Source organism: Pecten maximus, chromosome 16 (assembly GCF_902652985.1).
Source record: "Pecten maximus chromosome 16, xPecMax1.1, whole genome shotgun sequence".
Classification (NCBI taxonomy): Eukaryota; Metazoa; Mollusca; class Bivalvia; order Pectinida; family Pectinidae; genus Pecten; species Pecten maximus.
This window is the reverse complement of record NC_047030.1, coordinates 29,688,807-29,702,025: the sequence shown is the minus strand read 5'-3', so window position 1 is coordinate 29,702,025 and position 13,219 is coordinate 29,688,807. Positions and strand designations below refer to the sequence as shown.

The window sequence follows — 13,219 nt, the reverse complement described above, 5'->3', positions numbered from 1 at the left end:
TTCACAGTACTATAATATATTTCTGGAACTACAGCAAGTGTTCAGATAAACCATTATCTATTGTCTTATTGGCAAAATGTGAAATAATTGATGAACAGTAACACGACTCCATTGTTCTTGATATCTTAACGCGAATGTTTGACGAATACTAGTTATTGGGGTCACTACAAAGCTATATGCTATTGAGGAATGATAATCTGTCACCAAATGTATGTTACGACACGTCTGACATAGAACCAATCGTTATACAGATGACTAAGCATCACTGTTACGGTGACGGGTGAGTACCAGTTTTCATATGAGGATGTCAAATGATACTGGTAAGTCAATGCATGCTTTCTTCTTCACGAAGTCACTAAATCAGAAAAAAATGTTTACACTTTTGAGTACTATTGGGATATTGTCTAAATAATTTTCAATGCCCTCGATATGTAGGTTATATACCCCCTACCCGTGAAAACGCGGGGACTATATGTTTCCTCTCCGTCCGTCCGTCATGTATGTATGTATGTATGTATGTATGTATGTATGTATGTGTCAAGGTTATTGTTTCTATTTTAGCAGGAGACAGTAGGGGCGTATTTTGTTTTAGCAATAACCAGTATGTTTGTTTGCAATAAGAATAATATGTCTATTAGTGAAAACGTTAAATGGGATTGTCGCCAAATAAATTAAACGTTGGAACCTGACCCTGTTTTATGTTTTCGCATTTGTATAATTTTTCAGATTTTGTGCCATAGGAATAGCTTTAAGAATTAAAAAAAAAACTCTGACAATCAAAAAACGAAATTGACGTTAATATTGAACCCGATGCAGATAAATTATATGCGAAGATATATCAAAACGTTATTCCGGAAACAATATAATCAGTATCATCAGTGATCGACAGTGCTCTAGCGGCGATTGTCAACCTAAAGTTGGCACGTGTGGTAAAATCAGAGAGGTTGTCCTTTTATCAATCACAGTTATATCAGACTTTTGTCAAACCATCAACCTTTCACTGTCAAGCATTTTATGATTGAGTGCTCTTGAAGAATTGTGATATTCCATACAATAGAATGTAATGTGTTTTTAATCATTTCGTTTGATATTGATTATATGTTTACCGTTTAACACTTTAGTATTAAAGTTTCTGTGAACGTCCTTCTTATTTTGTATTTTGTCTCTAAATGATTTAAATTATCGATGGGCCGTAAAACAATGCAATGCAATACAATAATTTCTAACAAGAAAACAATGGCACGCGATAACAAAGTGCTGTTGTATTTAAGCATTGATGTCATTTTTTTTAGTTTCATCGGGGTATGAAAAAAAATTGTTTGCAAACTTCTGTAAGAATCCGCTACGCGGATTCATACAGTTTGCAAACAAAATTTGTTTCATACCCCGATGAAACTAAAAAATAATTGACATCAACGCTTATAATTAATTTTTGAAAATGATTTTCCAATTTAAAACATGTTTTATGTACAATTTTACTGGTTTTAAATGGGATTCTTTTTCTCAAATTAATACGCAACGTCAATTGTCGTATTGTGACATCACATTTTTCGCGCCATTCTCGGAATTTCTTTCATAGAAGAATGAAAAGAATTTTTCGGCCAATCCGATTTGAGTATTTACCATGAAAACAAAAAAAATTAATTATAACATATTAATCGTTGATCTTTTCGTGTTTAAAAGCGTCATCGCTCACGTCATATGTTAATAATCCCATGGTGACGTCTCACTCTACTTTGTAAGTTAATGCTGAAGACACAGTTGTTTTTGTATTTGTTTTTATACTGTTTTAATATCCGGCGAAATTCCTTAAGGTCTAAACTGCAATTGAAAGACACTAATACGATATTAATTGTTACTGCATTGGTTGTAAAATGATCACGGGTTATAGTAAAGGTCAATTGTGTGAACTTATTTTTTTATAGTTGAAAGTCTTTAGATTAAGATATTTGTATAAAATCGGTATTGCTCTCATCAGATGTCTAAGTGCCTCTGTACGTTGGGAGTGTTCGAGCACGGTTCATCACAAACAACATCTTTCACAGTTTGTTTTCTGACACCAAAGTGTTTACCATTTCTGTTGAGTAAAAACGTGTTGAAATCAGCAGCTTGCATGTCTTGTTAGTAGAACACATGCTGCTTTTGCCACTTCCTCATTCCCACCTATCCCAATATCATAATCTAAAAAAGGGTGGGTGATAAGAAAGGATGGGTGAGAAGAAAGGTTGGGTGATAAGAAAGGGTGGGTGCTATCAAAGGGTGTGCAATACCAATGGGTGGGTGATAACAAAGGGTGTGCGATAACAATAGGTGAGTGATATCAAAGGGTGTGCGATAACAATGGGTGAGTGATATCAAAGGGTGAGTGATAACAAAGCATAGGTGATAACAAAGGGTGAATGATACCAAAGGGTGTGTGATAACAATGGGTATATGATAACAAAGGGTGTGTGATAACAAAAGGTGTGTGATAACCCTTGTGCATGCCGACTTTGTGTATGATAATGCTCTATGAATTTTATTTCTGTTTTAATGAATCAAATACTGTTGGTTATTTCACAGAGCGGGTCGCCTTGATCGTTCACAAAGAGAAAGAATATAAGGTGACATTCAAGGAACGCCTGACGTCATGCAGATGGCACGTGGGATATGTTACATGCCTAACACTGGCGTGCACCATGCTGATGCGCATGAACATGAGTATGGTCGTGGTGTGCATGAACCCTCCAAACATGACAACAAATGTTGTTGTAAACGGCACAAACGTGACAGTTGTGGATGATTACATGGTACGTCAGAACTTATTTCATATTTTCTGACATGATCGCCTTCCTTTCCGATTATCAATTTTGCAATAAGTACCATAATTAATATTTTGCCAAATGTTTACCTCAATCTATAAACTTGCAAGTTAATTGAACGATTTTATGTTCCTCGATTAGGAAACTGTGCTTGAGTGAGGGGAATATAGCGTTTGTATCTCGCCTCATGTCATCAGAGTTGATTAATCGTTCTTACTCATCCCTGCAGGATAGAATGGGCACCGATTTCCAATTCAATTTTGGAGTCCAAGTTATTATACTATATAAAAAAAATATATATATAAAGTATATGGTGACTATACATTCCAGCATTGCCCAATACCTACATACTTACCTACTTAACATGTTCTACTCCAACCAATTCCAGAAGTATTATGTACAATGGGACAGTACCATGGAAGGACTACTTATTTCCGGAAACTACATCGGCCAGGTGGTAACAGCTCTGACTTTAGGAACAATGTCAGGACGATACAGTGGCAAATACATTATCACCAGCATGGTGTTGGTTATGGCCGTGTCGACAGCGATCACGCCGGGATTCGTTTTTGTCAGTCAGTACACCGTTCTTGCCCTACGAATAATTGTAGGCATGGCAACGGTATGTTTATTTTGATATTGATTATGGGTTCTAACATTTCGATATGACGTCCCTCAATTACGTGCCACATTCACTTACTGATATTTCCCACTCAACGTATTACTATCTCGTTAGAATCCTTAAAAAATGAAAGTTAAATTGCATGAGTTCGCAACTACTTTTAACTATCATTTAAATATTTTAATTACTTTTGCATTTAAAATACCAAAAAATGCTATGTCAGAATGTGAGCTGAAATATGCCTTCATAAGAAAACAAACTCAAGAAGCTGTTGATTCGAAGGACATTTTTAGATCGATCGGTAAAATTGACCCATAGCGTTATGTAATCGTGTTTACAGTCTGGGCTAGAGCCGTGCGCGACACAACTGCTCTCCAACTGGGCCCCTCTTCAGGAACGAGCACAAATGATGGTTCTTGTAGAAACAGGTATGTTCTGTGAATGTGGAAAAATGGCTTACTTTAATTTTGATAGGAGTAAATAGAGTTTGATTTAAATAACAGGGAATGCATAACCTCCACAGTAACATATTCTCCACCATTCAGTCGGCCTTCCCTTTTAAAGTATGAAAGTGAAATTAACTTGTAATCTAAGGCGATATTTTCTCTAGTTATGTCTCTATAGCCAGGATACCACTTATTCTTGACAAAGATTAAATTCAGTTGCAGTAATTATCTTGGACCAATTATCAAAATGCTTCTCTTGGAACTAATCCTTAACATTTTCGGCTTAATTTGCTACAGATTTTCAAAGACTAATATAAGTAACGTAGACAAAAGCGTTTGCATAAGTCTGTTTTGCTAAGTTGATGTGATCAAAACAACACAGCGATTCGCATTTCGAAGCCATTTTTTGCACTGCTTTGTGAAGGAGACATGAAATAAATAACATCCGGTAAATGTTGTAATATAAATTTAAACAGATTTTAAGTTCAAAATTGTACTTGTCCCAGTAAAATTGTTCTTGTTAATACGTGATTTTGTAGCTTAAAGTACACTACTATCGTCTGTGATCATGATAGCCTGCCATCTTGAAAAGACCATTCTCTGATTGGGCACGCGATAGCGAAGAAGTTGCTTAGGAAGAACAGAAAATATAATATCCCAAATTTAATTGTCTCGTATGGGGCACATATGCATCCATAAATGCGTACAGCTGAACAGACTTTCTGAGTTCTGGATGAATGCAGCTCCATGGATATACTAGATTTGAATTAACATTTGAAGCTGTTCATTCGGCGAATATATTTAACTAGTTATACGTGTTTGATATATTTAAAATAAAGACTACACTGTTATAAGTATAACAAAATTTACTTCTGATATACTATCCTTTATTATTATTTTCATATATATACCCCTAAGTTAATGCTTTATTTGGCGGTATATGCAGACTTTACATAGCTTTTTTTCCGAAGATGACGACTTTTCATCTCGTGCAATTTTCTCGATTAAAGAACTGTTAAAATTCTAGCGAATTATAAACGTTAAATTCCATGAAAAATGTGACCAATACGTTGCTATTCATTGATACAGCTCGAAGCGTTGGGGGCATGGCGAACTATATACTGGCAGGATTGCTCTGCTCAATACCTTTTTTCGGTGGCTGGCCGTTCATTTTCTTCGTTTTTAGTAAGTAAACGCATTTTGCTTCTTGACCATTTTTAGAACGTTTCAATCTCTATAATGGCCAAATATTGATGTTTTTATCAAAGACATCAAAGACATTACTTTTCTTCAACATCAACGGCTTACCTTGACATTTTCTTGCAATTTAACCAGCAAGGGTAGTTAATTTTCCATTTCTGGATAGTACCATTCCTACCTATCCTACTGATTCGATATTCAAATACCTGTCCATAATCACTTTTTCCAAGATGCACTGGGGCTTGACATACAGGAACGTAACTATAAATACTCTATCGTTAAAAATAACAACACGGTGTTTCTAGATGTGCAGTTGATGAAAACCATAGATCTCTTTTCGACACCTGATTTGCCCTAAATGTACATGGTTGGTGTCACAGTCAAGCGGAAGACACTGAACCGCCTTAAAACCTGTTATTTTTCTCCTCTCTTTTTTTCAGGGGTTCCCATATCAATTTATATTTTGTCGATTCTAAGTTTGATGTTAAAGTCTGTAATCTTTTTTTTCTAAACACAGGCGATGAGGTTTGTCTAACATAAGATAGCATCACTTTTTTCAGAAACTATACATAGTTGTACTAATGATTAATGTATATAAGGTTTCTCTCAATTTCTCTCAACGTTAGTTCAGCGAACATATTTGCGATAACCATTAAATGCCAATTTATACCTATATATTCTACACATATCTTAGACCGTTGTGAGATCGTACATTGAACGTACCTACAAGTTTACGTTAAGTGATGCTAATACAAACCATAGTAACATATTGATGTTTTGACATTTCTGTTGTGACAAGGTGGACTGAATGTGTTAGTATTGCTGTTATGGATCTTCCTGGTGTATGATGCACCAAATGTTCACCCACGGATATCAGCGACAGAAAAAGCTTATATAAACTCACATAAAACGTCGGTTGTACAGAAAAAGGTAGATAAAAACAGAGATTCCTGGAAGCTCTCACAAATATACAGAGCATTTACTTGAAAGTGCCGTCACGGGGAATCTCACGGGGAAGCTCACGGGGAAGCTCACGGGGAATCTCCCGGGGAATCTCCCGGGGAATCTCACGGGGAATCTCACGGGGTATCTCACGGGGAATCTCAAGGGGAATCTCACGGGGTATACTGTATATACGACATATGTAACATCTTGTAGTGTAGCTTACCGTCGAACCAGGTGTCTTAGTCGGTTGTCTATGGGTATGACCAGACCCATTTCCAGTTCTCTAAACTTCAGCACCACACTAAGAATGGTTATAATGTATCTGTAGAAATAAAATATTGACGAATAATATATTTACTAACAATAAAAAAAAAAGAAATAATGGAAGCCAATCTCAAAGTAGTTCATTTTGAATTTGTTTAATCATTTAATCTCTAATTATACCCCGCCACAAAGACAACGGGTACACTGAAGTCAGGTTGTCCATCCGTCATCCGCCTATCTATATAGGACGACTTCTATTCAAATTTTGTGAAATGTCACTGATGTAGTCATCACACTCTATGTTTTTGAGTAAACAATTTGATGGTAGTTACTTACCCTTCCACATGTTTTTAGATGTAATCGTGTCCAGACATGTCTTCCAACATCTTACACCCAAGGATGGAACATTGAGTATTCGGTATACACGAAGTATGTTGCTTACAGTTTTGCTCTGCCATTTTGTATTAGTCCACTATCGATCCTGGCGACATTTCTAGCTGTGTTTGGGGCGGAGTGAGAATCAGATTGGATGGGTAGCCGGGTATTACATGTAGTTCGCCCTCCTGATGACAGGTTTATATATTTTTTGGGGCTCAGTGGGAATCAAGGCGGTTTAGGGGTATTACACCGCCTTCCTGGTGCCAGTTTAAGATGTGTTTGGGGCTGAGTGGGAATCAGGGTCGATTGGGGAGCGGGGTATTACACCACCCTCCATAGTGACAGAGTAGAAATCAGGATGGAACTGGGGGAACTGAGATATTAGTCGGCCATTCTGGCGAGAGATTCTATTTGGCCAGAACACTACATCTCGCGTGTTTACATGCCATACTAAGGTTTTATATAGAGGCATGACAATAGTACATTGCTCTTTATCCTGTTTTGTTACCAAGTAGATGGTGAGTAAAACAATGCTTATGTTCTTTTCAAAGACATTGACAATACCATGGGTGCGACTGATTACCTCGAAGGCTGTATGGGGTTGTGTGTTGGGGTTCCTTACCTACGGTCTTCTGTTTATCAGCCTCGCCATTTGTCTGCCGCTGTATTTCGAACAAGTGTTAGAACTAGATCCGACATTGGTGAGTGGTCATTTCCTATTTCTATTTTTGTTTGCCTTGTCGACAGTCAGGCTAACATCAGTTTCAACCAATTAATAGTATTTCATTTGCATCATTATTGAATTCATATGTCTTCTTCTTTTGAATATCTTGTTTCATACATATTGCTTAAACCCCCGGTTCGTTAATATAATATTTTCCTTAAATGACACCATGGCGTCATCTGCTAATTTTGTTTAACATTCTTTGAAAACACGTCTGTGTACAGATGATAACCTCTTTTTCTAGCTTAATTACAATGCAAACTGTATCGTAACACCCGTTCGTTTTCTTTGTAACGACAACAAACTGACCAAAGTCGTCTTCCAGAGGCGGTAAATGCCACGTTTAAGTCCTTTTAGAGCGCAGCAGCGATAAAATACCAAATATGCATAATTAAAGTAAACATACATGTAATTGTCTCCTATTATATTTATGTAATTATGTTTTAAGTAAAAATGATATTTCTGTCACAGTAACATGAATCTTTGTAATTTTAGAATGGTTTTGTGTCCGCCCTCCCATTTGTCGGGCGAATATTTGGTGCGATCTTGTTTGGTTACATATCTGATTGGATTTTCTCTAGAAAATGGTTGTCAATTACAAACCTGAGAAAGGTTTTCCAGGTAACAGGTAAGATTTTCTCTAGACAATGGTTGTCAATTATAATACTGAGGAAGGTGTTCCGGGGAACGGGTGAAGATTTTCTCTAGACAATGGTTGTCAATTATAATACTGAGGAAGGTGTTCCGGGGAACGGGTAAGATTTTCTCTAGACAATGGTTGTCAATTATAATACTGAGGAAGGTGTTCCGGGGAACGGGTAAGATTTTCTCTAGACAATGGTTGTCAATTATAATACTGAGGAAGGTGTTCCGGGGAACGGGTAAGATTTTTTCTAGACAATGGTTGTCAATTATAAACATGAGGAAGGTGTTCCAGGTAACAGGTAAGATTTTTTTCTAGACAATGGTTGTCCATTATAAACATGAGGAAGGTGTTCCAGGTAACAGGTAAGATTTTTTTATAGACAATGGTTATCCATTATAAACATGAGGAAGGTGTTCCAGGTAACAGGTACGATTTTTTTTTATAGACAATGGTTGTCAATTATGATACTGAGGAATGTGTTCGGGGTAACAGGTAAGATTTTCTCTAGACGATGGTTGTCCATTACAAACCTGTGAAAGGTATTCCAGGTAACAGGTAAGATTTTCTCTAGACGATCGTTGTCCATTGCAAACCTAAGGAAGGGGTTCCAAGTAACAGGTAAGGGCGGTCATGTCTTTTATAAAAATAATCTCTACATTAAAAATAGGAAAATTCATGTTAAATTTTCGAACGACGTTGCTTTTTGGTGGATACAAGGCAAATATTGTTCGTTGTAATTAAAGAACATGATGAGAGTTCATGCATGTGACTTCCGACCACTTACCTGATAAGTTTGCATATCTATATACTTAAGGACTGGTTGGTGCTGCACCATTCCTTATATGGATAACATACCTCGGTAAGGATGACGCGGTCCTAGCAGTGATCCTCATGGTAGTCTATTGGTTTATTCTCACGGCAATGAACTCTGGATTCCGAGTAAATTTTGCTGACATCGCTCCAAGGTATTTCAGATTTTATTGAATCCGGACATTTGATTAAATTCAATTTTTTTGGCAGTTAATGGACAATGTATACTTTCATTATCCATCAGTTGTAAATACGTACATTTTTTAGACGTGATAGGCGGTGGTTTGAATATGACACCATAGAGATTATTTCACCAAAAGGTGACATATTTTCACTTCAGGGGCCTATGTTTGTGTCTACTACACTGTTTAAGTAGTAAAGTCCTACAGCTGAAATAACCTTTGTAACATGATCAAGCAAGTTTTACAACATCTTAGACAGTTTCAACCGCAAACGTCCCATAGGCGATTCACACGATCCTGACTGCCAAATTTTCAGACATTTTGACTACATTTTGATAACAATATTATGCCAAACCTCATTTTTATACACGATTCATTAAATCAACAGAAGTAAGGTCGAAGACATAAAATAACGATTATTAACATCTCCCAGATAACCAGGTAAATAACGATTATTAACATCTCCCAGGTAACCAGGTAAATAACGATTATTAACATCTCCCAGATAACCAGGTAAATAACGATTATTAACATCTCCCAGGTAATCAGGTAAATAACGATTATTAACATCTCCCAGATAACCAGGTAAATAACGATTATTAACATCTCCCAGGTAACCAGGTAAATAACGATTATTAACATCTCCCAGATAACCAGGTAAATAACGATTATTAACATCTCCCAGGTAATCAGGTAAATAACGATGATTTACATCTCCCAGGTAACAAGGTAAATAACGATTTTTTACATCTCCCAGTTAACCAGGTAAATAACGATTTTTTACATCTCCCAGTTAACCAGGTAAATAACGATTATTAACATCTCCCAGATAACCAGGTAAATAACGATTTTTTACATCTCCCAGTTAACCAGGTAAATAACGATTTTTTACATCTCCCAGATAACCAGGTAAATAACGATTTTTTACATCTCCCAGGTAACCAGGTAAATAACGATTATTAACATCTCCCAGATAATCAGGTAAATAACGATTATTAACATCTCCCAGGTAATCAGGTAAATAACGATTATTAACATCTCCCAGATAACCAGGTAAATAACGATTATCAACATCTCCCAGGTAACCAGGTAAATAACGATTATTAACATCTCCCAGGTAATCAGGTAAATAACGATTTTTTTACATCTCCCAGTTAACCAGGTAAATAACGATTTTTTACATCTCCCAGATAACCAGGTAAATAACGATTTTTTACATCTCCCAGGTAACCAGGCAAAATAACAAACTGGAAGTGACAGGCCGGTAAAAAGGGGGATACAATTAAAAAACCAATGTTCTTCGTACTAGATATTTGTTTGTGATGTCCACATTCCTCCGTATTTTTAACAATCAATACCGTCGTGTAACTTATTGTATAAAACAATACAAACAGCGAGGTAGATAGTCCTGTCCTCGTATATTTTTACTATTAAATCCTGTAAACATGTCCATACTAAATAATACTAAACCAAGTCCTACAATCTGAGATGTTTCCTTTGTTTAATGATCCTATATGATAATGTATAAAGGTTTTCATTTAAAAAAAAAATTATTATTATTTTCAAAAAACATTTTAATGCATAAATACATAAGAACATAAACACAGACACGCATCAATTCTAATAGGTATGACTTGATTGTGATGATATTATGAGATAATGTACAAATGTTATTTAATATTGTAGATTTGCCGGATTATTAAATGGAATATGCATGTGTCTGAATGGGTTTATATCCGTATTTGTCCCGATTCTAGTGACAGCAATTACACCAAACGTAAGTATTTATATATCTCGATATTACACCAAACGTAAGTATTGATATATCTCGATATCGTTATTCCGGGACATTATCCAATTACACCAAACGTAAGTATTTATATATCTCGATATCGTTATTCCGGGACATTATCCAATTACACCAAACGTAAGTATTTATATATCTCGATATCGTTATTCCGAGGCATTATCCAATAACACCAAACGTAAGTATTTATATATCTCGATATCGTTATTAGAAGGCATTATCCAATTACACCAAACGTAAGTATTTATATATCTCGATATCGTTATTCCGGGACATTATCCAATAACACCAAACGTAGGTATTTATATATCTCGATATCGTTATTAGAAGGCATTATCCAATAACACCAAACGTAAGTATTTATATATCTCGATATCGTTATTAGAAGGCATTATCCAATTACACCAAACGTAAGTATTTATATATCTCGATATCGTTATTCCGGGACATTATCCAATAACACCAAACGTAGGTATTTATATATCTCGATATCCTTATTAGAAGGCATTATACAATTACACCAAACGTAGGTATTTATATATCTCGATATCGTTATTCCGGGCACTATCCAATTCTTTCTGTTAAGAATAAACACAAGTACATTCTAAGCAAATGACTGAGAAACTGCGTTTATGGAACTTAATGTAAGTTTATTAAGTAATATTTACCCCTGAGATTGTCTGGACGATGATGAGTCTGACTGATGTATGACATGATAATGTAGATTCTGTGTAAAGTTCAATCTGATCTCAGAGAGACTATTACAACCACTCCAAAGCATTGCCTTAACATTAACACATACATGTCTGAAAAAATATAAATCAATATAATTAAATTCAAATAATATAAATCACATGATTGATTGTTATGTAACTCTGCGTCCTACATGCAAATAACTGCTTCCGCTGTTTTCGAGTTTCTAGTTAAGTAGTTGACTTTTTAAAATTTATAACCACCTTCATTTCAGGGAACCGCTGAGGAGTGGCAAGTGGTGTTTTATGGTTGTGTTGGGGTTTCTGTGATGGGGGCTGTCGTTTTTGTTCTGTTGGCCAGTGGAGAGGAACAGGAATGGGCCAAGGATACAGAGGCTATCAGCGATGTGGAGGTAATGGTGACCAGTAACAACAGCAAGGTTTATGGATCGACCACAGCAGATACGACACCGCTGGTTGATAATCGAGGAAAACATATTTAGACATTTACTTGTAAAGTCAACATAGTTAAAAAACAAAAACAAAAAACAAAAACAAAAACAAAAAACAACAAAAAACGAAGGGAGTCTGACGCGTTCTTATGCAGTTAATAACTTCATTTAAACATACCAAATGTGGTTCAAGAAATTTACTCTTATTCAAAAGATCTTTAATGCTCAAGTTATTTGTATCAGTAACCATCTCGCTTTCTTTATTCCTAGGTCAGGTTTCTAGTTTCCTGAATTTCATTATTTACTTTCGCTAAATAGTATTGATCTTTATTAATTTTCTATATACGTTTCTTTTGGTCCTGACATATAATATACACTAATCGGATAGGTCTGCTATCGCTTTTCCTCAGGAAGGGCTACATTTATCTTGGTCGCCTTATGCCAATGTGTAATTTCGATAAATAATGTTGTGTTTGTTATATCTCAGAAAATGCTGGTTTGTTTGTGAAACAGATTTTCAGAACTAACTAAGAAGCTTTTGTGTAGTTAATTAAAGTCTACATATATGTAGAATAATTATTTTGAATTTGTATTTGTAATGGTATGACCATCTATTATTTATATCAACAAGCACGATTGTGTTGGGTTTGTGCGATCTTCATCTGTCGTATGGCGGTGTGACATTCTCACAAGAGCTAAGAGACTTAAGATGTACATATTGTAACAAATTAATTGTTTTACGGTCACATGTATTACTTCATGTGCAATTAGTCACCTGCGTTAACTAATGAGTTAATTTATGTTGGTTAATATGTGATATAAACTGTCGTCTGCTACAGCACTGCATTGTCACTCTGGTGACTGGTTCACCTGTGTCATGCTTGACTGCCTAACCGGGGTCAAGCAGCATGTGTATCAGGGGTCAGGCACCCAGTGTGGACAGGCCGAGCGATAACAGACCTCAGTTAGTGACACTACAGCTAGTGGAGCAGACAGCATGTCGTAGCCTCAATTAGGGGAGAGTTTACCAACAGTCTAGGGTGAAGTCCACCCCAGAACTTGGTAACTTCTACCCAGGGTGAGATTCCCCTGGTGAGAGTGTGGTAGAATCTGCGGTTGACTTCACCGACACAACTATTATTGTACCTATAAGCAAAGAATAAACCTTGTATTATTTTGTACCTCTGTTTTGTGTGGTGTTTTCTGTAGGGCCCACCATGGTGACACCCAGGTTGAAAAGTCATCATTAA

General features: G+C 36.1%; 1 protein-coding gene across 4 annotated transcripts; it reads left to right on the top strand.

The window, feature by feature from the left end:
* Positions 1-223: 223 nt before the first annotated feature.
* On the top strand, positions 224-13,119 carry LOC117345370 (sialin-like). Of its 4 annotated transcripts, XR_004536421.1 has the most exons (8): positions 224-320; positions 2,563-2,789; positions 3,190-3,423; positions 3,764-3,851; positions 4,959-5,054; positions 7,208-7,357; positions 7,876-8,008; positions 8,841-8,953. XR_004536421.1 is itself a non-coding variant. In XM_033908446.1 (7 exons), exons 1-7 carry the CDS (start codon positions 299-301, stop codon positions 7,944-7,946), a joined length of 888 nt encoding a protein of 295 aa, XP_033764337.1. In that variant the 5' UTR covers positions 224-298; the 3' UTR covers positions 7,947-8,256. The 4 variants fall into 4 exon arrangements, 3 of the variants coding, with proteins under 3 accessions (XP_033764337.1, XP_033764336.1, XP_033764338.1); XM_033908446.1 differs by lacking the exon at positions 8,841-8,953 and having other exon boundaries at positions 7,876-8,256; XM_033908445.1 differs by lacking the exon at positions 8,841-8,953 and having other exon boundaries at positions 7,208-8,256.
* The last annotated feature ends 100 nt before the right edge of the window (positions 13,120-13,219 follow it).

Excerpts from the sequence above, each read along its gene's own strand:
- LOC117345370 (XM_033908445.1), top strand. The coding sequence starts at position 299 with ATGAGGATGTCAAATGATACTG. Across the intron at positions 321-2,562 it reads GAGGATGTCAAATGATACTG|AGCGGGTCGCCTTGATCGTT; the intron begins GTAAGTCAATGC and ends GTTATTTCACAG. Across the intron at positions 3,424-3,763 it reads TAATTGTAGGCATGGCAACG|TCTGGGCTAGAGCCGTGCGC; the intron begins GTATGTTTATTT and ends TCGTGTTTACAG.